Source organism: Pomacea canaliculata, linkage group LG9 (genome assembly GCF_003073045.1).
Source record: "Pomacea canaliculata isolate SZHN2017 linkage group LG9, ASM307304v1, whole genome shotgun sequence".
Taxonomy (NCBI): Eukaryota; Metazoa; Mollusca; class Gastropoda; order Architaenioglossa; family Ampullariidae; genus Pomacea; species Pomacea canaliculata.
This window is the reverse complement of record NC_037598.1, coordinates 19,757,447-19,782,332: the sequence shown is the minus strand read 5'-3', so window position 1 is coordinate 19,782,332 and position 24,886 is coordinate 19,757,447. Positions and strand designations below refer to the sequence as shown.

Sequence of the window (24,886 nt, the reverse complement as noted above, 5' to 3'; positions counted from 1 at the left end):
TGTTGCTCAGTGTGTCTATACATACCCCACTGTCCACTGGCTGTTATCTTTCATTTATCATTATTGGTCTGCGCAGAGAGTGCGATCTACCTTGGTCGTGATGCTGCATATTAGAAGCTCATTATTATTGTAAAAAGAAGTTCCCTGTTCTTAGTTCATTAAATTCATCATCATGAAGATATTTTAATCGTGCCGTGCATGCTGCTACAGGGATATAAAGCCGAGAAATGCTACACCTACATGTATACGGTTATCTAGCTTAATTGCCCTAGGTCCTAGCTACCCTCCACATGAAATGGAAACTTACTCCAACATAACAATTACCTGGCCTTTTGAATAATAGAAGGTTCGCGTGAGTCTTTATCTTCAATTTCAAGTGATAGAAGACAGGGAGACGTTTCAAATTGCAGGTTTGTTTTGTTGTTCTTGTCTTTCTCTTTACAACATTGTGAAAACAAAATTTCTCACAAATATTTAAAAAGGATGTTATTTGACATTAAGATCTTTTGCAAGTGAAAGCATCTCATCATTTTTGTGTCACCTCTGAAAACATAGGTAAATATAAATTGCAAATATTACGCTTCTTCTAGTCATTCACCATCTGCGTAAAATTTCAGAAGCTGGAAAAAAATGTGTGTACATTATCTACAGATCTCTCTAAACCTCAAAAATTAAGGATTGGTTATTCGTCCAAAGTGTGTAAGGTACTATCCCACACTAAGCTTAGCTTATTGTTTAAAACATTCTCAAAAAGATATTTAAAACTGAGGTAAAGTATTCCTTTGTGAGGGAAGTAAATAGTTATCCCGATACCAAGTACCTAGAGTCTTCAGTATTTGCTTACCAATGCCTTAGTAATTTATTTTTAGGCAAAGTGTTGGAAATCAGTCAATAACGAGAGGAAAAGAACAACAGCATCACCAGCCACAAACATGTCGCAAGTACAGCTGTCCGTGGTGGACTACATCGTGATGGTCGTCATGCTCGTCGTCTCGCTCGCCATCGGCTTCTACTTCGCCTGCACGGGTGGCCGCCAGCGCACCCAGCGCGAGTACCTGCTGGCCGAGGGCAAGATGTCTTTTGGCCCGTCTGCCTCTCCCTCTTTGCCACCTTCCAGTCTGCCATCGGGCTGCTGGGGATTCCTGCTGACGTGTATGAGTATGGCACCATGGTGTTCTTTGGCGGTGTAGGTATCGCCCTCGCCAATCTCATCACGGCCTTCACCATAGCGCCCTTGTTTCACCCGCTGAGACTTGTCAGTGTCTACCAGGTAGAGTGTAAAGTGTTTATCAGATACAGTTTTAAGTGTCTGTCAAGTATGTGCTAAATGTCCGTCAAGGTTTATCTCTTGCGTACAACATTCATCTTCTACCTAACCATTGTAATTTAGCTGTTTTTCCCGAAAAGTTTCTATTCCTGGAAAGGCGTGTCTGCGAAAAAAAGCTACTTGCGGGCAACTGTCATGACAGCTTCGTACATGAGAGCCTGAACATCTACAACTGCCATATTCTTCGTATCATTTTATTCCCCACCCCCCCCAGCCGCTACTCGACAAGCTTTCTCTATATATACATATGTATACCTTCCTTTCTTTCTTTTTCTTTATCCTTCCCATCAAGTCATAAACCTTAACTTATAGAGTAAATATTTTCGCAACAATTTTTGCAAATAAGAAACTTTTTCTTGCTAATATCTTATTTTCCTAAGTAGAGGTATTTTGCTGATGTGCTATTCTATAAGTAGAAGTATCGACTTCGAAAACTTGCACTAATCAGTTGATTCGTTCTTCCGTTGTTTTCTTGTAGTACCTGGAAATGCGCTACAACTCCAGAATTGTTCGATGGATTGGAGTTTGGACTGGCATGACGTGGACGGTAATTTTTCTATACTGGACATTAAAATATATCGTTTGGATATTCAATAAACATGAATTTCCTATAGTTTTATTCTACACAAAAAGACAAGTACGCATGTCTCAGTCGCAGAATAGAGTGATTTTTGATGTTACTGCAGGACAGTGGGATAATATTTGCTTATCATCTAAAGATTTTTATATTTCCTTTTAATTGTGTGTTTTATGTGCGTGCGTGCGTTCGTGTGTGTGTGTGTGCTTCCGAGTCAGACTGTATACATGGGACTGGCTTTGTTAGCTCCAGCACTGGCCATAAAGGGAGGTGAGTTTACTAATTTTTTTGTTTTTGTTTTGTTTTTTGGATGAAGTGTTTTAAGAAACTGTCAATGTGCAAATTAAAACCTCAAACAAAATAAACGCCTACAAACACACAATGATATATATAACCTGAACATCATTAGAAAGAAATATTGATTTTAATCACAGAGACTTGATTAAAAAGTGTAAAAATAAGGAAAGAGAAAGAAATCAATAATGATAAAAACATCTTTTAAAATAAAAAAGGAAAGATGCATTACAATTGAAGAGAAAGAAATTTTTTTCATTATTTATAGATGATGTGTCCTCATTTTGTGAAGATTGTAATATTCAATTTACAAATATGACCATAGATTGTTATGTATACACTTACTATGGTTTAGTTGGTATTTGGTAATGGTAACAGATTATGTCTCTAGTCACCGAGATCCCCATCTGGATGTCTGTCATTGTGTTTCTGCCATAGGAACGGTGTACACTACAGTCGTGAGTAGGGTTTGAAATCATTTTAATTTAGACCAAGTTAACAGGTAAAACAGGATGTAACAGGATGTACAAGAACAATAGGAGCACTGCTAGGAACGATATTATTTATTCAAATCCAATAATTAATTTGAAAACTGTTGTTCATGGTGGAGAGAGAAAATAAAATGGAGTCCGAGAACTGAATATAAGCGACTTGATGTGTAAGCGATATTGTGTGTTTTGTGTGTGTGACACAAAGGCAAACTGGAGGACTGGAGTTGTAACACATAGAGCGTCTGTATGTAACACAAAGACTATAGTTGTAACATAAAGACGGTGAAGTGTAGCACAAAGTTCGTGATGGGTGTTTGAGGTGTATGTAACACTCAGAATATAACTTATGTTTAACTTAAATGACATTAACTGTTTGTAACTATCCGTGTGTAGGGTGGGATGAAGAGTGTCTTGTGGACGGACGTCTTTCAGACTGTCATCATCTTTGCTGGTCTCATCGCCGTCATCGTCAAGGTACTGCAACGCTTCTCTCCTTCCTAGTCTAGAAATGTGCGAGCGTCTGTGTGTATAAGTCTGTGTGTGTGTGTTAGAGAGAGAGAAATGGACGTACCCAAAGCAGCTCTGTGCAGAAAAGTTTCTAAAAGTATTTTGCAGCATTTGGAAATTTTTTCCCTCATACCTTAAAGAATATCATCTCCAAGAGATGTCTTGAAAATGAATAAATAAATTATAAAGAGAAAAACTTCAGTAACCTGTAACATTCACATGATGATTTGTTAATTTGGAGCTTATGATTATCTGTAGAGGTGAGCAGGTTCTCGATATCCGCCGGTATACATTGCGCCATAATGACAAAGCATTTTAATATCAGGATGACAATAATACTGACTCTGTCCTCGGTCACAAATAGTCGTGACTGCCCCTTAAAGCAGTGAAAAAGTTGTTTACATTGTATCAAATATCGGTAACAACTTTCTCGTCGGTTTGTCTTGCTTATTTTCATTTCAAATAAATGTAAGCAGAAGCCCTCTTGATTAAAAGGTCGTACTTTCCTCGTTCTATGCAAAACTTTGTGTCTGACCCTCGAGAGGTCAGGGGAGGGGAGTATAAACTGAATAATTTATGAGGTCAGGATGGCGTCATTCTCTCTTGTTTGTTTCTTTCAGGGAGTGATGGAAATTGGAGGAGTTCATGAACTCTACACAATATCACAACGAGGCAAAAGACTAGAGTTTCATGAGTGAGTAGCTCTCAAGTGAAAGTTTGCAAAGTTTGATTTTATCACAATTCTGTTCACTAGTCTTCGTTCATTTGTTCTTTTGTTCTCTCATTTTTTAGTTTCTTTCTTTCTCCCCTCACTCATTTAAACAGCGTCCTTTGTCCCTTGATGCCAGACTGGAGTAAGGCGTACAGTCGAATGTAGCATCAAGTGATAGGCTTGTATATGTGTAGGTATGTGTTTCTATGTTTTTGAGCTCCTGATGGATTGAATCACAGAACCATTTCAGGGTGTCACCAGACCCACGTGTTCGACATACTCTGTGGGGCTTTTTGTTTGGGTACACCCTCTACTGGCTCGCTTGCAACCTGAATCAATCATCCGTCCAAAGAATTTCATCAACGAAGTCTCTGCGTCACGCTAAGCTGTGAGTTTTCTATAACACGCACGGTTTGCTTTAAAGGCGCCTTCAAATACAAAACCTTTTTTGTAAGCTAAATAACTAGGTTCTTTTATTTTATTGCAAGATACTACAGTCCAAGCGAGTGAGAAATTCGTAAGACACAAACATGTAAACATCATAATTTTCACCGAAGTTTTAATGTCAAGACATCCTTTCTCTGAGACATAGCAATAACTCGTACTGCTTGATATGAGTTCATCAAAGCTAGAGCATTGGCTGTTGCCTTCTGTGACTTCAGGTTAGAGTTTAGGTCAACTCACACGTCTCTCGGATATACATGCGCACGCACAGCACACACGCACACATGTATACAGACATGCACACGCACGCTACGAAAGTTTTCTTCTATTTTGAAAACACCCGTTATGTCCTTTCATTAAACACATTTAACAGGCAAACACTCTCATCTACAACTGCTCCACTTCTCTTTCGTTGCCGCTGACGTCACATGACCGTTCATCTCCAGGGCCTTCCTGGCGGCTCTTCCTATGAACATCTGTTACGCCACGTGCCAGGTCACCGCAGGCCTCTGCATGTACGCCTTCTTCGTCTACACGGGGTGCGATCCCTTAAGGGCAAGGCACGTGACCAGCAGTAACCAGGCAAGTTCCTCATCTTCCTTTGTGTTTAAGATTGGTTCTTGCAGTAGAAGAGAAGTAGGTATTATACCAAAGTATTTGCCATTCTAAAATATGCGATGTTTAGTCACCAGACGAGATTTTTACTCACTGGGACATGAGAGATGTCCGTGAAAGTGTACTAATGCATGAAAAGAATTCACTAACCCATATCCTATATTGTTAAAGTTCTTGTGAGGCAGTTTTATTTAGTTACAAATCTCCTTTGAGAGGAGTAGAAGAATAATAATGTTTGCCATTCCGCTAAGTTATGGTTACATACATTATATTAGTGATTTGATGCAGTTTACTGACCAATCATTGCAACATGAAAGCTGATTGATGCTATTGTACAAAGTCTGTTTACTTCCTAACTTTACTTCGTTCACAAAGCCTGTGTTTTCTATCTCAGGTCATAATCTATTATGTGGTGAATGTTCTGGGCTTTCTACCGGGTTTTTCGGGCTTGTACCTGGCCACCCTCCTCAGCGGTTCGCTCAGGTGTGGCAGATATTAAATTCATGGGCAATGCTTGCTAACATGCATGAGAAGAACTTTTTATGACACTTTCGCTTCCTTTTAGGGAATGACTGAATAAATCATTCTTCTGCACCAAGATAATTTACCATTCAAGGCAAATAAATAACGCAAATAAACAATCTCGCCCGTGCCAATGACATGAATCTTCTGTATCTTTTGTTCTTGTATCAACTGTTTAACATGTTACTTTAACCCTATTAATCTTTTCTCAATATTTTGCTGTTTTCATTACCCAGCACCCTGTCGTCCGGCCTCAACTCGCTGGCGGCTAACACCACAGAAGACCTTCTTCGCCGTCCGTTGTCCAAACTGTCTCCTGCCTACGTCACCAAAGTCACCAAAATCATTGGCGAGTCAATTCACTCAAAAGTTCAGAATCGAGTTATTTTCTCCACAATTTACAGTTTTACACAGATACATCGCTCTGAATGAATTTATATACACATAAATGAAGAAAGTTTGAGTAAATAATAATAATAGCAACCGGATACTGTAACTATAAACGATACTAATTTGCTCACAAGAAATGTTTGAAGCAGCACTAGCCCCACTTAGCCCTTTCGGTGTCAAATATTTAATATATGTTAATGGAGAGGTCAGTGGTATATAAATGAAAAGGAGACAACCTATTGAGTCAGTTAATCGTGATCTTGAAAGGGTTATTTATTATTAATGCTGTTGCTTCTGTGTTGTTGTTGTTGTTGTTAAGAGATATGTTATTTATTGTTGACTTGAGAGGGATCATTATTTTCATTGATCTTTCACTGCTCTCACCTTCTATAATACAAGCAGTAGTTATGACGGTGATTACCACAACTTAAAAACAATATTCTAAGCAATCGTTTTGTCTGTTTATGTACACTAGCGCTTTTGTTTGGCTTTGTGGTCACGGGTGTCGCCTACACCTTTCGCTCCTTGGAAGGGCCGGTAACCCAGGTAAGTCCACGTAGATCTAAATGTCAGCACCCCAACTAACAGTCTGATGATGATAAATCTTTAAACATTATGGCCTTTGCCGTAGTAAACAAAATATTAGAGAGTTTGAGATCCGAGACGAGTAGTAAAAACATGTGCGGCAGCGGGAGACGCGACACTGTATGGCTACCCGTTGTGAGAAAGCCATTGAGACTAAGCGACGTGCACACGAAGCCAGGGGCAGTAACTGCATTGCCAAGTCACTCTCACTAGCCTCCCTTTGTTTTATGCGGAAAGAATTACTGTGATCATCATAAAACATAACAATGTCTAAGACTAATCGAACTCTATATATAAAGAAGTAAGCAGCTTTGAAACAATCAAGAAACCATGAAATATTCAAATAGTCAATAGTGCCTGAATAGCCACACGCTTCCGTTCTCGAGATACACAGCCACGAACACCACCATGCACAGACGACAGGATTGTAGGAGGATATGTTTCACTTGCAAATACCTGAGTTGTTACACTATGTGAAGTTTGATGATTTCACTAAAATAAGAGGAAATATTATCTTTCACTGAGGTTTACCCAGACATAAGTGTTTACCCTACCAGGTCTAGAATAGCGCTGATTAAAATGACGACTAAAGCATGATGATATGTTTTCGTTTTTACTTCTCCTTATCTTCTTATTTCTCTTTTGTTTACTATAAGTTGACAACAACAGCCTTGGGGGCCAGTAGCGGTCCGGTGACGGGGTTGTTTATCATGGGCTTCGTTTTCCCTCAAGCCAACAAGTTTGTGAGTGCCATTAAAGCCACATAAAGGCTGCTTTATCTATAAAAGTAACAGAATCATATCTATCCTTAAATATTAGACTAAGGGTTCCTCATCAGGAACTCGGTTTTTTTTTTTATTGACGATACAGGATACCATTTTATCTCTGACAGTGTAGGACCGAGCTGCGCCTCTGAATTTAACAAGAAACAATCCGACATTCAAACCTTGACACAATTAGAAATAAAGATCACAAATTTACAAATTAGTTCACTTTTTATTTTATACTATCTGTGTTTGTCTAACTGAATTTTTATAGTGTGCAGACTTGTTATGCTAAAGCTGTGCTAAATTTGTTGTATCTTGTTTTCATAAATCCTATTTCCACTGATAGAGTTTGTCACTATGCTTTTAACACAGATAGAGATGCTGCAGTTACCATAATATTATGTCACACACGAGGAATTGTTGATGCTATAGGTACGAAACATATTTATTTATAGGCTAATTATATCACCATTCTTTCTTCGTCATCTGCAGGGCGCCATCACAGGCTCAGTGGTCGCCCTTACCTTCAACATGTGGATGAGTATCGGCAGCTTTATGTACGGAACCTGCAAACCCAAGAAGCCTGCGGGACCATTGTACGGGTGTCCTGAATACAACAATAGCCTTGCTTTCTCCATTTGCAAACAACTCTGGAGTTCACCTGAAATCTTGGAATTTCTTTGGCAACGAGTCTCTCACTTTTCAAGACACGTAAGTTTCGAGATGGTCAGCGAATTGTATGGTGAACACATTTTAGTGAGACTATCGTGCCCGCTGCCAGGACTTGTGGACATGATGTTCAGAAGACACACTGTCTTCATTCTGGTACACAGGACTGCACTTAAAGGCAGAAGAAAGGACACAAAATGACAAGACTTTTAAGCGTTACACGAGAAATACTTTTAGATAAAACACATGTAGTAATATGTCTTCTGCTCCTGGTAACTTACCAGACGATTGTGACTTAACTGCTTTTATTTCCCCATAGCCAGACAGACAAAACAAACCTCTGATGTTGCAACTAGAATGAAACGATGGGATTTCACAGTTGTTCAATTCATGTAAACAATGAGCTCATATATTCTGATATTTTTAAGCGTATACAGGCCTCTGTACAGGATACATTGCAAAAGTGATAATCAACCACAAATTTACAAGTTTCTTATGGACGTGTGTCACACATTTTTCTGAAAAACAATGTTGGTGGAAGCCTTTTACAAAGCAAGTTGTCAAGAAAGCAATGGCTTCCACGCAGATCTTCAAATCATTTGTACTGTTTACTGTAGTGTTTACATTTCCTTACATTGGGTTCAAACTTTCATTCAATCCACTCCAGGTTACATTAATAAAAGCCTTTACTTCAAACAGGTCTTGTGACATCACCTCGGGGTTTTTCCTGTACAACATTTCCTATATCTGGTATACTCTCATCGGCTGCCTCATCTGCATCGTTATTGGTCTTGCTGTCAGCATGATTACCAGTAAGCTGTTCAACACAGATATCAAAAGCACTCACTCCCTCACTCATCTTAACTATTGCGCCATTGAGAGTATGTGTATGGACAATGGGTGGATATAATGGATGAAAAGAGAGTAAGGGAAAAGGTAGAAAATCTTATACAGTAACATCTGTACTAAGACAGGCACAATCTATCTAGAGCTTCTATAGAGCACAAAATTGTGTTCATTATAATGGGACATTTAATTAACTTTGGAATATTTAATTACAGTGAAAATATTTATTTATAATGCATTTAATTGTAAAGAAGGTGTTTAATCATAGTAGGGACAGTTAGTAAATAAAGTTGTTTTCGCAGCTTCCTCCTTCCCCATTTTACAGATTTTATTTTTTTTTTAAATTTTCTTTTTTTTTAATTTTATTTTATTTTAAATTACCGACTGAATAGGAGGTTAGTGGTATGTCTACCAAAAGTCAATGATAAATCACAATTTACCAACAGGTAATAAAATCACCTTGCTTGGTAGTCTCAGCCACTGGGTATAAACACGCTTCATGAATACGAGGACTGATTCTGTTTCTCCAGACATCTTCATACCACATCGCTACCCGCCACCCCAGCTGCTGCTCCCTCACCAGCCGGATTCTGAAGGAGCAGCCTGTAATGTCAGACAAACTCGAGACCGAGAAAGACGGACAAGAACTGAACCTGATGTAAAGATAATCATCCCATGATTCTCACTCTCAGGACAAACACCTAGAAGTAAAGAGTGCTTTAGTTTTGTATGGGTTGACTACGAGACATATTAATTGATGCAAGCGGCATTAGAGTCTAACTTATATTGAAATAATTTCGCCGTTCTCATCTTTTTAAAGAGCTTAGTAGGAAATATGTATACTTTCAAAAGAATGCTAAACACAGCTGGCTTTTGCCTCAAATTTCTAAAAAACTGAACTACCAAGGTGGCATCTTATTACATTTTTTTTAAATAGTTTGATTAACACAGAGAACAAGGATTTCATTCTTAAGAGCTGATATACTTAGGCATCCTCTATTTTCTTTATTGGAAACTTTTGTCTTCTTTGTTGTTTCTACGAAAAGTGCTCTTGGTGTTATCTATTGGCAGGGATGGGCAAGCTACTTTTAATTTGTAGCCGGCTAGGCTACAGCTACTTTTTTTCAAAACGTAGCCGGCTACACTACAGCTACAATTTTGCAAAAAGTAGCCAGCTACTTTGGCTACTTTTAAAATGTAGCCAGCTCTTTGGCTACTTTTAAAAGTGTGATGTTATAACAAGTTGGCTGTAGCAACATACACAAACATCAACATACACACAAACACTATACTGCTTTACAAAGTTTTATTATAATAATGAAACGGAGAACTGCGAATACCGACAATTTTATTTAGTGAATCCATAAATGCTTCATTCATTCCTTGCCCCTTCCCCCGGTTTTCACACAATAAGTACACGTATTTTACGATTATATTAAACATTCTGATCTTTTTCCTCATCCTGTTTTAGTGACAAAAGAATTTATAAGTTTTCCGATAAACATTGTTTTCTATAACTATTGTTCCCTATTACTTAGAAATGAAAACTAAACAGATGCTTAAGTATCAGGTACCTGTGGAATTTTCAATAAGTTAGGTTATGTGGTGATGAAAAATGTCAACCTCTTATCATACTGTGACAATGAACAACAGACCATTGAAATAAATGATTTGCATGGAATAAAGTAAAACACTGCTTAATCTAATTTAGGCAAGCAGATCATAAGGCATTTTTTTCTAACACTGAAACTGAAAACAAAGAAAGGAACACAAACTGTTTCCAAAGCTGATAGGTAAAAAAAAATAGTCCTGGCATACTAGAATAGACTTTAATTATATAGTAGGATGTCAAATGTAGCTATAAACACTGGAAATATACTTTTCAAAATGATCTGATACAAGATATATTTATCTTTAAATCTTTAAGCTTGAATTTCTCTGTTTGTCGTTTTTGACATCCAGTCCTAAACTATAAAAACATTTCTCAAGATTGGCTTTGCTACAGCAGTAAAATTTTGCACTTTTTTTTAGAAATGCATAAGCTACAAGTGAGCAATTTGAGAATATGTATAACATTACTTTGATAAAATGAACATTTTCTAAATATTTTCTAAAATATTAATTGCCACATGTCACACTGAGCGGGGTACCATGTCTGATTTTTTATATCCCACACTGTCAGCCCTGCTATTTATTCTCCCTCCCCTCGAACATTCTAGCACAGACATTCTTTCGTCGCAATAAAGACATTTTGAACATCGCTACATTGTTGAACATCATTTCCTCCCGCGCAAAGACAAGACATTTTTACTTTGAACATTACTACATTGTTTGAACATCATTTCCGCCCTCGCACAAAAGACATTCTATCTTTTACATTGCTGCCGTGCTGAACATTTCTGGAATATAGATGCAAATCTACAACCAAAGACTTATACCGTGTACACTACTAGAGTGCTACAGTCGTGAAAGTAGCCAACATGTAGCCAAGCTACAGCTACTTTCTAAAATGTAGCTACGGCTACAAGCTACTTTTTTTTAATTTGTAGCCGGCTAAGCTACAAGCTACAAAATTTGTAGCCGGCTACAGTAGCTGTAGCTAGGCTACAGCTACTCCCCATCCCTGTCTATTGGTTATATAATAAAGGAGAATGAAATGTTTTAAGCAACAGATTATTAAGCTGATTGCACAATACAGGTTGAGTGCAAAATCCTATTCCATATATTTCCAATCCTAGCCAAATTTTTGCATGCTTTTGTCCGTCTACAGGACTATCGTTAAAAAATGTTGCTTTTAAGCAACTTTATTATAAAGTTACGTGGACGACTGTTTGATGAATGCAGAGAACATATCTTGATTGAGATTATTGAAAGTCTTTAATAAGTATGATGATTTTGTAGGTAAAACAACAATGTTTCCAGTTTCACAACGCAGTCTGGAAATTTCCATAGAAAAGATAACAAAACTATTTTAATATGCTGTACTATTTTTCACTGGAGAATAAACTTTTAGAATTTTGCCTATTTGTTGTTTCTTGTTTAAGTCTGATACTTTCTTTGTATCATCTGGGGTAATAAATTACACTTGATTATTTTCACAAAGAATGTAAGAACTTAAGATGAAAAAGATTAATTGTAAAGCCGCCAAGAAATCTGCTCTCACCCACCCGCTTGTGATGTGTCCGGCGGTCACCCGCTCACAAGTACCAGAAGTCCACTCCCGTCTCACACAGACCCTGGTGGTCACCAACCGGCTACTGAACCTGCATCAGCCCCACGGATGTCCAAAGGCTCCTGGTGGTCACTCCTGGCTACTGTGTCCACTAACAGTCCCAGTCTTCCAGTCTTCTTTTCTGCGCAATGAGCATTCTTCTGAATGGATACTTGCACATTAGAAATCATCATCATCATCCCAGTCCAACCCTTGCTTGCATGGTTATTCCTGGCGCCCACATCACCCACGTGACACTACAGCACGTGAAGACTTTTCGCGCCAAAAATGCGGACAGGGCAATGAACGGCGAACCCCCATCGCTACAACCAGCAGCAGACTCAGCATCAAGCAGACGACGCGTGACTAAACATGGGCATGACGTCAAAAGTTGCCACAGTCAGCGGAAAAAGTCCTCGAGCTTCCCTCGCGAACAGGATAAAAATAGCCTGGAATATGACGTCAAAAGTCGTCTGCTGTCAGCCTGTCTATTACCTGCGGATGTTTATTATGTATTACCGGAGGGTCCCATGCGCTGAAAGGCGGGCACAGAAACATGTCTGACACGCGACATAAGAACTCGTACCGACTTCAATGGAATAATTCGTTATTCAATGGAATAATTCGTTGTGGACCACGTCATAAACCGATCCCCCTGATGTACAGACCAAAAATATATTTTGCAGGCACAAAAGTCTGTGAACAGGACCGATCAACCACTGTATAAATATTTAGAAAGTATGACTACGTCTAATATTATTTGTTCAAAATGTTATGCAACAGCAGTATCACATTGGTTTCATGGTCCTTTAGAAATCTACAAAAAATTATTTTTGCGGAATGTCTTGTAGCGAGTAATGGTACAGCAATGCCCAGAAAATGTTTTTTCTCTCAAAGAGGAAGAAGACATCAGCAGTTGATAACAGTGAGGAGCAAACTGACATGAATGTCGGGTACTCGTAGAGGAGTAATAGTGGAAGACCGGCATCCTGCGACAGTTCAGCAAAAACCGGAATATATGTTTCAGGCAACAGGAGCAACAACCTACAGATGACTCCGACTGCTACCTTGCCCCCCACATTCCTCTCTTGAGTTCACCATTACCAGGGTATTTACCGGTGATGATACAAAAGTAAAGGACACGCTCCATTCACCGTTTAAACAAGTCGCCTGGCACCAATGTTTAAATTTCGCGTTTGCGTTCCGCATCGGTGTCCCCGCTCGCCATGACTTAGAAACACTTCCTCGCATCGGCTCGCCGGGTCCCTGTTCAGAGAGCGCTTTCGGGGTAGCGGAACGAAACGGTCGCTGTCGTCTATGCTGGGCACGGGTGTGACCCCGACGTAAGATCATAAGGTCAGTCAAATGTGAGACTCAGGGACACCTGAGCGCGCGCCTCCGAGGACACGCAGAGGCAAATGATAGTAGTAGAAAAATGGGACAAACAAGTCTGTCTGGCCAGTTACAAAAACAAAAACAAGAAACATACGGGACAGTGCACGCCAAGACCTCTACTGATCCATCGCGGAAGTATAAGAAAAAACGCCGGTTGTCAGGGTAAGACATTCTGACTCTTTTCTGGTAGCACTGCAATGTAGAGCCTCCTGCGCTACTTCTCGTACTAACAACTGGACAACTCTGGGTTTGAAGACTGTGATCCGCTCATATTAACGTTTATTGCCCATCTGACAGATCCGCAACTCACATGGTATCTGCTAATTCCTGCGCAGGTAACTACTTCAGGATTTATGCCCCTGCAAGAAAACTAAACAGGGTCGATTCTCAGGTGGGGTTCTTCTTATAGTAAAAGGTTGCTGGTCAGAGTATGTTAGGGAAGTCAGATTTTATTCAGCTATTATAGTCACAGTGAAAATTGATAAAGAATTGTCATGGTGCGTTTACCAGAAGGCAGCCATTTTACAATTCGTTAGATACAAAGGATGGTCTAGACCTGCTAGAGCAGGGGTGGCAATTTAATTTTCCCAGGGCCGGATGAAAGACGAATGAATGATTCTAGCGAGGCCCCTCGATGAGAAACTGGAATGGTTCTAGAGGGCCGGATGAGAAACTGGATGGTTCTAGAGGGCCGGACTAATAATGTTAAAGCTCAGTTTTATCCATACTGAATATATTAGTATATTTACTGGTGGGCGGCCAGCGGGCGGGCCGGTCAGAGACAGGTGAGGCGGGGCGATCCGGCCCCGCGGGCCGGCCGTCCCTTTGCCCAGGTCTGTGCTAGAGGAGTGCGTATGTACAGTAGATAGATAAGAGGATGTAGAGTTTGTGTGTGGGGATCCCAAAAATGATGAGGTCTCGGAGTGAACAGGAGTGGTAGTGCAGATAATATTAAAACTTTTCCCTCTTGCGGCTTGAGGGGAACAGAAAGGATGGGTGAGAGGACTCTAAGGATGCGCCACCGGATTACTACATCCTTTGGCAAGTCAGGCCTTTAACCTATAGTTACTTATGATCTAGTTACAGTGAACGGGTGCTGGTGTAAGACATGACAGAAGGAGAAGTTTGCGATTTGTGTCTCTGCGATGATAATGAGGGAGTGTCATCGAGGCTGTGGGTTGACCATCGGCAACCTGCGTGGGGATTATGGTTGAAGGTATAAAACAGAAAATAGTACAGACACGAAATAACGGCAATGTGACGGCGAAAAAACATCGGATGTTGTTTCTTGTGAGAGTTTGAGGTCTGGGCGTGGGTTTAGCCTAATGTTGTTAAAGGGTCGGTAGCAGTGAGAGCGGGGTAGGTGTGGCTATTACTAGAACCCTAATCGGGCCATAGTGAGAACGGATCGAATGGCGCCGCCACGAGCATTTTAGAGATAAGCGGAAGGCAGTGCGAGTCGTCTTACAAGTTAATGCTTCATCTACTTGATTTAATAAAGTTTTAGTGTCCGCGACATAGTCATAGTGACACTGGCTGGCGAAGATTCTTTCTCTGCCAGGGGTCCACGAGCCTAGAGCCGCCCCTCTACGGACTTACATAATAATAAACAAGAAAATGCACTGAAGCATCTGAATTGAGGCTAAATCGTTACCAGCTGGAGCATGGAATAAGCTCTTCATGAAAGGAAAAATGGAGAAAATCTTAAGGACCTTAGAAAACTGAACTCAAATAACCCATCCACTTCTTAGAAGCTCGTTGACTGCCCGATAAAATCGGTCTCGGCATGCTGTAGAAATATGGGGCTTAGTTAAAAAAAAAACCCTCTGAAAAAAATTCACACATTTGCAATTAAATATTTTTAAATTTCCTTCACTCGTCAAATATGGTTGTGTGTGGTGAAATGAGTAGATATCTTTGTATATAGACACATAAAATGCATACAGAGACACATATAAAACGATACAATTTTGGCTACTCTTTCTTCAGCGATCCATGACAAGACTTTGTCGACAAGTGTTGTTTTGTACTTAGTTCAGTCCGGTTTTGTTTTTTTGTTTTTGTTTTTTTTTTAAATAGAACTTTAAGAGTGGGACGAAGTAGACATACACAACTGGGAGGGATACAGTGAGAAAAACTTCCCGGTCCTCCCTTGCTGTGTACCTGGAGTCTCCGTTAGTTACCTTCATTCCCTTGGCCTTGTTTTGTTTAGACGAAAAAGGACGGTGCTTAAAAACTCAACATCGACACCAGCAACAAAAGTTCAAGCTCCAGCGACATCAGCAACAGAGACAACATCAAGAACAGCCACAGGACAAACAAGAACAGCATCACCAGTCACAAACATGTCGCAAGTACACCTGTCCGTGGCGGACTACATCGTGATGGTCGCCATGCTCGTCGTCTCGCTCGCCATCGGCTTCTACTTCGCCTGCACGGGTGGCCGCCAGCGCACCCAGCGCGAGTACCTGCTGGCCGAGGGCAAGATGTCCTTTTGGCCCGTGTGCCTCTCCCTCTTTGCCACCTTCCAGTCTGCCATCGGGCTGCTGGGGGGTCCTGCTGATGTGTATGAGTATGGCACCATGTGGTTCTATAACGGTATAAGTATCGCCCTCGCCAACCTCATCACCGCCTTCACTATCGTGCCTTTGTTTCACCCGCTGGGACTTGTCAGTGTCTATGAGGTAGAGTGTTAAGTGTTTAGGTTTACATATAATATTTTTCCACGTAAAAATGTTTAATTAGATGTAACTCTTCTGCAAGACATTTGTGTCGGATATTTACTTACTTAGTCCCCTCTACGAAAGGTGAGGAAACCCTGAGTAAGCAATGTTCGCCATCAAGTAACCAGCTCTTCTGAGCTCATATCTTATTGTCCAGAGAGAACAGTATTGAGCGAGTCTACCCTCAATGGATTCATTTTTCTGTTCTTTTCTTGCAGTACCTGGAATTACGCTACAACTCCAAAATAGTTCGATGGATTGGAGTTTTCACCGGCATGCTGTGGACGGTAATTTCTTATCACTCCATTGAGATAAAACATGTTTTTGTCTGTTTTCATCATACAAAAAGATAACATTAAATATCGTGTTTCGGACGAAAAGCTCGGAACAAATGTGTAATATTTGTAGACCAACTGAGTGCAAATAGATTTTTCTTAATTATCTTGTTGGAGAGGTAATTGCGAGGATGTCATTTTTGCATTCTTTTGATGACAGTCTAAATGTGAATAGATAACAACATCGATGTCGTGTGAAAAAATGCATATTACAATAGTTGCGAACCCAATTTCTAATAAATTAATTTTGGTTGACTTTATAAATGGGTTATTCCAACATATTTGGACTAGTTCAGACTCACTAAGGAATGTGCTATGAAATCAATATAGAAATATTTAATTGTAAATTGAGACGAGTTTTATTTGTTGGATGTACTGTGGCTACACGGGTATAATCAACAGTTTATATTATTTATGTTACTTCTAGAAAATGAAACAAGTATGATCATCGGCGGACTCGCTAACGATTATTTTAATTCCCTTTGCTTGTGTGTGTGTGTGTTTACCTATACAGATTGTGTACATGGCGATGGCTTTGATATCTCCAGCACTGGCATTACAGGGAGGTACGTTCATTGTAATCACTCTGAAACTCAAACACAGAGTATAACATATTTAACTTCTATAGTGTAGCATGACTTACATATTATATTTTTAACAACAGTGGAAAGTACTATTGTTTTATGCTCTGAAGGATTTCGTGTGATTTTATGTCAGCTGATTTACATTGCAGTAGAAGTGGTTGGTGGTTATGGTTTGTCTATACTGACGCTCACTCTCTGTCCTCAGTCACAGAGATCCCCATCTGGATGTCTGTCGTAGTCGTGGCTGCCATAGGAACGGTGTACACCTCAGTCGTGAGTACAATTTGTTGATAGGTAAGACTATTACAGTTTAATCAGGTTAATAATTAGAAAATATAGATAGAATGTGGTATGTGGGGGAAAAAACAGAAACAAATTATCTTAAATAAAACAAAATAACACATATTTTTGTAGTATAGTGTAAGTGTAAGAGAAAAATTCAGTCAGCTAAATGTAACACAAAAGACAAGAACTGTAGCTCAGTGGGAATGAACGACTTCACCTGTTTGTACCTGTCTATAGGGTGGGATGAAGACTGTTTTGTGGACGGACGTCTTTCAGACAGCCATCATCTTTGCTGGTCTCCTTGCCGTCATCATCAAGGTACTTCAACCTTGCCTTCTCGATTCCTCTGTTACATTGTGTGTGTGTGTGTGTGCATGTGAAAATTTGGGTGTGAGTGAACTTCATACACATAAAGTTAATACACATGCAAAGAGCTTTTCAAGGGTTGTAGCACTAATTCAAAAGTTTGCCATTCATCTCAAATACGCACAAGTATGCTTTTTTTCAAGCGTAGTCTTGAAGTGGAAAACATCTAAAGCCAGAACATCAAGTAACATATAACCTCAGCCTTCAGCTGATAGATTGTCATGGATATCACAGGAACAGTGCACATTCCTTTATTCTAAATTCTATTTTCGATGACTTTATGTATGTCCATTTCATAAAAATTCAAAGATAATTATATGCTGTATAGGGATTTGCATGTCAGTGGGCATAAACTGGATTAATTATAACCTCGGTATTTGTGTCCTTGAGTTCAGTTATTCTCTCGTGTTTTTAAGGGAGTCATAGAAATTGGAGGAGTTCATGAACTCTTAACTATATCACAACGAGGCCAGAGACTCGAATTTGATGAGTGAGTAGCTTTCAGCTGAACATCTTGGACAAAGTTTGCACGGAACTAAAAATTAGCCAAGATTTTATTTAACAGCTGGTTGTTTTTTTTTTTTTTTAATGCTTTCTAGCTTTTGTGTTTTTCTGTCTTATTGTTTATTTTTTTATTTCTTTCTTTAGTTTTTGTTCTTTCTGTACCCTCTTTGTCCTTTACATACCATCCCTTGCCTTTGCGGGTCCAAATAAAGAGTAAATGGGAAAAGATTACTGGCCAAGTACACAGTGGAGGTATATATATATATGCACATGTGTATATTTGCGATTGTGAATGACTCGTACATTTCAGAGTGTCACCAGACCCACGAGTTCGACATACTCTGTGGGGCTTTTTGTTTGGGTACACCATCTATTGGTTCTCTAAGAACCTCGGTCAGTCTGCAGTCCAGAGAATTTCATCCACAAAATCTCTGCGTCACGCTAAACTGTGAGTTTTGTCGACCTAGGACATGAGCTGCTTATTGCTAGATGAGTGGTTTGAATTTATTGCAAGATACTAAAATCTGAGTAACTACATACACATACCTCATAAAACCGTATCTCTAACCTGAGTTTTAATGTCAAGAAGTCATTTCCTGTAATGATGCAAAAGAAGTCTGTTGTTATGGAAACGCCTTATTCGTTGGGAAATTGGTGAAAATTATGTTTTCTTTGCCTATGATAAATTTTGAGCTTAATTTCATGTACGACTTGAACAAGCAATTAGGCAGAGGTTTGCGACATCGTTACATATAGGAAAGCAGCTTTGTTTGTTCTCAAGAAAAACATCGAATTGTCTAACTGTTGTCCAAAATTAAGCTAGCAACAAACGGACAAACAAACACAGCAAGTGGAACCAACGAAGCAATCAACCCCACACGCGCACACATATACGCACGCAGTAGAAATATTCATTCTTTGTTGCTTGTCCCGCCATGTCAACTAGCTTAATACATCTTGAATCGGATCATAGAACTGCTTCACTGTTGGCGTTACTGCGCATGCGTGTCTTCAGGTCCTTCCTGACTGCGCTTCCCATGAACCTTTTCAACGCCTTTCTTCAAGTCGTCGCGGGGCTCTGCATGTACGCCTTCTTCAGTCACGCGGGGTGCGATCCCTTAAGAGCAGGCTACGTGACCAACAGTAACCAGGTAAGTTCCTAATTCTTCCTTTCCCTTTGGGCCCTTCTCTCCCCCTCACTCTCTCACATCCTCTCCCCAGTCTGTTCTGGAAGATGCTCCTGAGCGACAGAAGCATAATGAGAAACTTTTTGCCTCGACTTCCCATACTTCAGGTGTAATTTTTATTTATTTCCTTCTGTTACTTCACTCATGCATCCTGTGTTTTCCGTCTCAGGTTATAATTTATTATGTGGTGAACGTGCTGGGTTTTCTGCCGGGTTTTTCGGGCTTGTACCTGGCTACCATCATCAGCGGTTCGCTCAGGTGAGGCAGGAAGGAAAGCGTTATAAATGTTAAGGTATTCCACCATGTGAGTGAGAAATAAGTTTGAGCGACTAATTTCAGTTTTACATTACATGCCTTACGCTACAAAATTTCATCTATTAAGAAATGTATTTTGGAGCATGAAAAGAAAGCTTCTCATATGAATTAGTTTATGTACACTTTCGTTGTTTCTAATTAGATGAGTGCGTGGTTGTTTATGATTATATAAGTTAAATGCAAGTCTTTCCGGCCATATACATTAACTATAGTCTCTCTCTCTCTCTTGCTTGTCTGTTGCTTTTGTGTTGTTTATTTTCAGACTTTAGCCTCCTTTGTTTCACAGCACCCTGTCGTCCGGCCTCAACTCACTGGCGGCCAACACTACAGAAGACCTTCTTCGTCGTCCGTTGTCCAAACTGTCCCCTGCCTGCGTCACTAAAGTCACGAAAGTCATTGGCGAGTAATTTTTTTTGGTGGTGGTGATGTTATTGTAGTTGAAATACAAACACAGAATATACGAAGCTGATTATGATCACTAGCAATATTTCAAACAGAAGTTTTGTATTTCTTACCCAGCTCTTCTCTTTGGTTGTGTGATCACGGGTATCGCCTACAGCTTTCGCTCCTTGAAAGGACCGATGACCCAAGTAAGTCCACGTAGCTCCAAACCACGCCCTGGTGGTTACACACAAAAATTTGTTACCTTTATGGCCCCTACCATGACAAAACAATTTGCAATTAGTTTATCACTTCTACAGTTTCTCTCTAAGCATCTGGAAAAAGAAACCCTATTTCAATCACTGCGTATTGTGATTTCTATCTTCGACTTCTACTCGTGACTTCTGTCTTTCATTTTTTCAGTCCTTAATCCAGAACAGCAATCACAGCAAGTGTTAATGTATGAGTGTTGAAATATTTCTATTTAAACGTGACAAAGGTTAATCTTTGTGGATGATGATGTTTGTAGTGCCGTATATGAATGTTAGGGGCGTAGTCACCAAGATTTGAGCAAATAGCATATTTCATTGAGCTTATCAATATTGTTGGGGAAATAAGGTTATTTTATAATCAAAAAAGATACATTGCTACAACAAATAGATCATAAAATTGTTGAGAAAGCTTATTCTATCGTACGTTCTTTCCTTTTATTTCTTTTCTGTTTTCCTTCAGTTGACAATAGCAGCCTTGGGAGCCGCCAACGGTCCGCTAGGTGGGTTGTTTATCATGGGCTTTGTGTTCCCACAAGCCAACAAAATTGTGAGTACAATACCATCGAGATAGATAAAATAATATACTTTTTTGATTAGGATAAATAAAGCATTCAAACAATGTATAGTTATATTTCTTATTTCAATAAATCATTTCTGTTTTTTGTTGGGGGTTAGCACAATTTTGTGTTTAAAAGCAGCATAGATATTTCAAGAGACTGTAATTCTTAGAACCGTTTGGCTAGCCACCGATTCTTTTTCTGCCCAGGGCCACCACGAGCCTAGAACCAACCCGTATTCAAGTCTTTCTCAGTACAATCGTTTTATGTTTTGTCTTTTTGAGTCTTTTGTATTTTTGTAGTGTGCATTTTCTTCTATTGAAACAGTAACTAATTAAGTTAAATTTGTCTCACATAATCATTTTGCCACTGGTACTATTTGCTATACCTATTATGCTTTAGGTGCATTTGTAGAAATTGGAGCTAGTATTGTATTATCTCCTCTCTCTCACACACACACAATGAGTTTTTCCTCTACTGCAGGGCGCCATCACCGGCTCAGTGATCGCTTTTACCTTCAACATGTGGATGAGTCTCAGCATCTTTATGTACGGAGCCTGCAAACCCAAGAAGCCCGCGGGGTCTTTATACGGGTGTCCTGAATACAACAGCAGCTCTGCACTTCTTCCGGTCACAGCCGACCCCTTCATGTACTTAAACGAAACTACCAGTTTCTATGGCAACGAATCTGCCGTGGTCGAAACGACGTAAGGCTGTACTTTTACTTACTTCTTCTGCATCATCTCTTCCGTTCATTAAAAACCTGCAAAAGACGGGTGAAATATTTCCTCGCTGTCTTAAAAGTCCCCTAGAAAATTTTTGGCATTAGGTGAAGGATATCTTGCACTTTTTGTCCAACTGAAAGCTGTGTTTGTTTAACAGGTCTTGTGACGTCACCGCGGGGTTTTTCCTGTACAACATTTCCTATCTCTGGTATACTCTCATCGGCTGCATCATTTGTGTTGCCATTGGTCTTGCTGTCAGCTTGATCACAAGTAAGCTGTTGAACAAGACTGCAAGAAAGCTGTCATTACTCACTAGCTCACCCAATGTATGTGCGAGAGAGATAGAGTAGGGATTGAAAGAGGAAGAGAGGGTGTGTAAATGTGTGTGGACATATAAAAGGATGTAAAGGGACGTGGTTGGTGAATCACGAAACTAGTCTGCTAGTAACGTAAGCTTTACTGGCTGGGTAGCTACCCGAGCCATCTCACCAAACTTAGCCTAGATCCTTTTGGAAAAAAAATGCACGGCAACCTCACCCCCTTCCATTCAATTATCTACCACTTATGAGGTTTTCCCAAGCCAGTGAATACCACGTTTTAGCCGCTGCTTAAAGGTAATATACTCACCCTACCTTAGTAGGCCGCTTGGTAAGTGTTTCAAAAATACAGTCCTGATCGGTTTTTTTTTTTACAGACATATTCATACAACATCACTACCCAGCATCCAATCTACTGCTCCCCCTGGTTCGACGGGGTATGAAGAATCTGCGTATGAAATCAGAACAACTCGAGGTCAAGGAAAACGCTGAAGAACTGGAATTGATGAAGCCTTAATTTTCAAAAGATTATCGACAATCAGCTGTAAGGATGACCGCCTAGAAGTAGAGATGATTTTCAATTTGTTTAATGTTTGCCTGTCGAGACTAAGGAGTGTGCTGTAACCGAAACATCACTAGACGCTATCTCGGCCATTGACACTGGGGAGAGCAGTTAATCCCCTGATGAATTTGTCTTCTTGAAACTCCTAGCAATGGTTTCAAACAATTTTAAATTGTAGGAATTTGTCGAACTTCAGGGGGAAAAAAACTTCAATAGGCACATTCGACCTGTTTATCGTATATTTTGGAGAGCCGGACTACCAAGATGGCTTCTGATGACCGTGACCCTTTCAGAATAGTCATGTTGAAGCCCCTCCATTTATAGAACTGACAGAAAATATTTAAGTCTTTATTTCAAGCATTTGTATCCATCAATAATGTAAAGTTACCAGCAATAGCTGTTGTACGCCGATATGTTATTTATGCACCATGTACATTTTGTATCTATATATTTAAGGCATCTGTATTTATAAGCATGCATAACAGGGTTTTGCTGAGATAGACATTTATCATTTACTGATTATGTTAATGGATGCATTAAATTTCTTTACAATGCACATTTCACTTAGCTAGAAAATAACACTGATAATTTCTTTGGCAAATTACACTTGTAAACCTGTAGAACATTTGAACACATACCACAACGGTAAGCATCCTAGATGTTCGTCAAATTTTGCAAGCTTCGGGTGACCATTACAATTTATGTTTGTCTGTTTATTTACATATTGGCATAAAAGACTTCAGAGTGTAAATTTACCATTGCGAATGATCTGCATGTTTATATTGCATAGTTACTCCTACGGTTGTTGGTGTGAATATCAGTAAGAAAAAGAGACTTTCACCTTCACAAACTAAAATATAAAGGGAAAAAGCAGAGATATATTTTCGGGAACGCTGTTGCAGATATTCCTTTGTTGTATGTTTCCTCATTGTATCTTTTGTATCATAGCTACCTCTTATCACAAAAAGCATCTACACGAGTGGCGATGAAATCAGTCGCGTGTTTAAACAGTGGTTATAGGACTTGTGGGGTTAGAGTTAGTTTGTGGGGGGTTTTATGGTTTTTATGTGATGTAATAAAATGAACAAAAAAGAAATAAAGAATAATTTAGGCGTTCCTTAAGCTTTGAGTTCGTTATTCTTTATTATTCTTGTCGTGTTTCGACATCCGTAAACCTTTATAAATGAAAGGCACACGTACAATTATATCCCTGAGTGTCGTCTTCTGCGAGAGCTTTGTACACAGACTTCTATCAAAGAGGTCCTCTTTAACTGCTTCTATGGTCTGTGGCTTCAGGCTTAGACATTATGTGATCGTTTATCGCCAATCACCTTTTTTTTCTAGTATATATATCGCATAAAGCTGCATGTGCGCACGAGACGAGTAAAGGTCGTCAACCCGAGTCGCGAAAGCAGACGATACAAGAGCGCTCATATGTTGGAGGTGCAAACAGTAAATATTGAAGAGATCAGTGAATTCGATCATCTAGTATAAATAATTTTTTATTTTTGATGAAACACGTGTCATATAAAACATAATATAAAATAAAAATAACAAGATTGGGTTAGAAAAAAATTACAGTTATATCTATTTATAGTCTTTTACATCCTATGGTCGGCGTGATGACTCCGTGGCGCAACGGTAGCGCGTCTGACTCCAGATCAGAAGGTTGCGTGTTCGAGTCACGTCGGGGTCATTGAAATTTTTTTTCTTCTTAGAGCATCTGTTGTTTGTTGGTTTGCAAGGATATGACATGGTTCTATCACTTTGGTTCTATTTCTAGAAAGGCATAGACTAAATTTCATGGCTGTAGCCAATTTGAATGTTTGAACTGAGTAGGCTTGCATTTACCTACAAATTACAACATGAAAACGGTGATATGCTCAGCAGAGAACTGTTTCGTGCTAGAATCCCTGTGGGAGAATTACCTATGTATATTTAACCAAGCCCTCACTCTCTCACCCCCATCTTTTTCTTCTCTCTCTCTCTTTGCTTCCTCAAGTGAAATGACTAAGGTAGCCACAGCCGTTACTGAAAGTATCTTTTCATCAGGGATGTCTGCCATGTTTCATACTACCCATAATACTTATCACCTTGCATGACATTGGCCTTGCTACGGGTAGTAGTGCTGAAAAGCTAAATTGCAAGTGAGATCTTGCATGTGCAAACCTTGAAAATGAGAATAGCACTAGACTTATCCTTACACACACTATCATATGTCGCATGCACACACACAACTCATTGAAGAGGATCACCAACAACTTGTTTACCTTTTTTTTTTTTTTTTATATCACACTTGGAGGCCAGCTCTTGAGATAAAGCTGGCAGAAAACTGCAAAGCATCAACAGGTCCATACAGCTTGATGTCAAAGGGTATCAACAACAACCAGACCTCCACCCTCAGTTCCCCGAGGAGCCTAC

The 24,886-nt window shown here is 39.6% G+C and overlaps 2 protein-coding genes and 1 non-coding gene across 3 annotated transcripts; all 3 read left to right on the top strand.

The window, feature by feature from the left end:
* The first annotated feature begins 253 nt into the window (after window positions 1-253).
* LOC112572834 (sodium/iodide cotransporter-like) lies at window positions 254-9,482 on the top strand. Its single transcript, XM_025252740.1, has 16 exons — window positions 254-410; window positions 870-1,270; window positions 1,806-1,874; window positions 2,123-2,174; window positions 2,590-2,656; window positions 3,083-3,163; window positions 3,817-3,890; window positions 4,159-4,296; window positions 4,799-4,934; window positions 5,362-5,450; window positions 5,726-5,838; window positions 6,355-6,425; window positions 7,121-7,207; window positions 7,724-7,942; window positions 8,600-8,712; window positions 9,277-9,482. The coding sequence occupies exons 3-15, from the start codon at window positions 1,841-1,843 to the stop codon at window positions 8,606-8,608; spliced, it is 1,170 nt and encodes a 389-aa protein (XP_025108525.1). The 5' UTR covers window positions 254-410; window positions 870-1,270; window positions 1,806-1,840; the 3' UTR covers window positions 8,609-8,712; window positions 9,277-9,482.
* Window positions 9,483-15,570: 6,088 nt separating this feature from the next.
* LOC112572964 (sodium-dependent multivitamin transporter-like) lies at window positions 15,571-23,573 on the top strand. The gene is made up of 15 exons (XM_025252982.1): window positions 15,571-16,036; window positions 16,294-16,362; window positions 16,925-16,976; window positions 17,200-17,267; window positions 17,517-17,597; window positions 18,062-18,135; window positions 18,460-18,597; window positions 19,165-19,300; window positions 19,506-19,594; window positions 19,938-20,050; window positions 20,171-20,241; window positions 20,765-20,851; window positions 21,345-21,568; window positions 21,744-21,856; window positions 22,281-23,573. The coding sequence occupies exons 1-15, from the start codon at window positions 15,698-15,700 to the stop codon at window positions 22,418-22,420; spliced, it is 1,794 nt and encodes a 597-aa protein (XP_025108767.1). The 5' UTR covers window positions 15,571-15,697; the 3' UTR covers window positions 22,421-23,573.
* Window positions 23,574-24,089: 516 nt separating this feature from the next.
* Window positions 24,090-24,161, top strand: Trnaw-cca. The gene has a single exon. It is a non-coding gene; the product is annotated as a tRNA-Trp (tRNA).
* The last annotated feature ends 725 nt before the right edge of the window (window positions 24,162-24,886 follow it).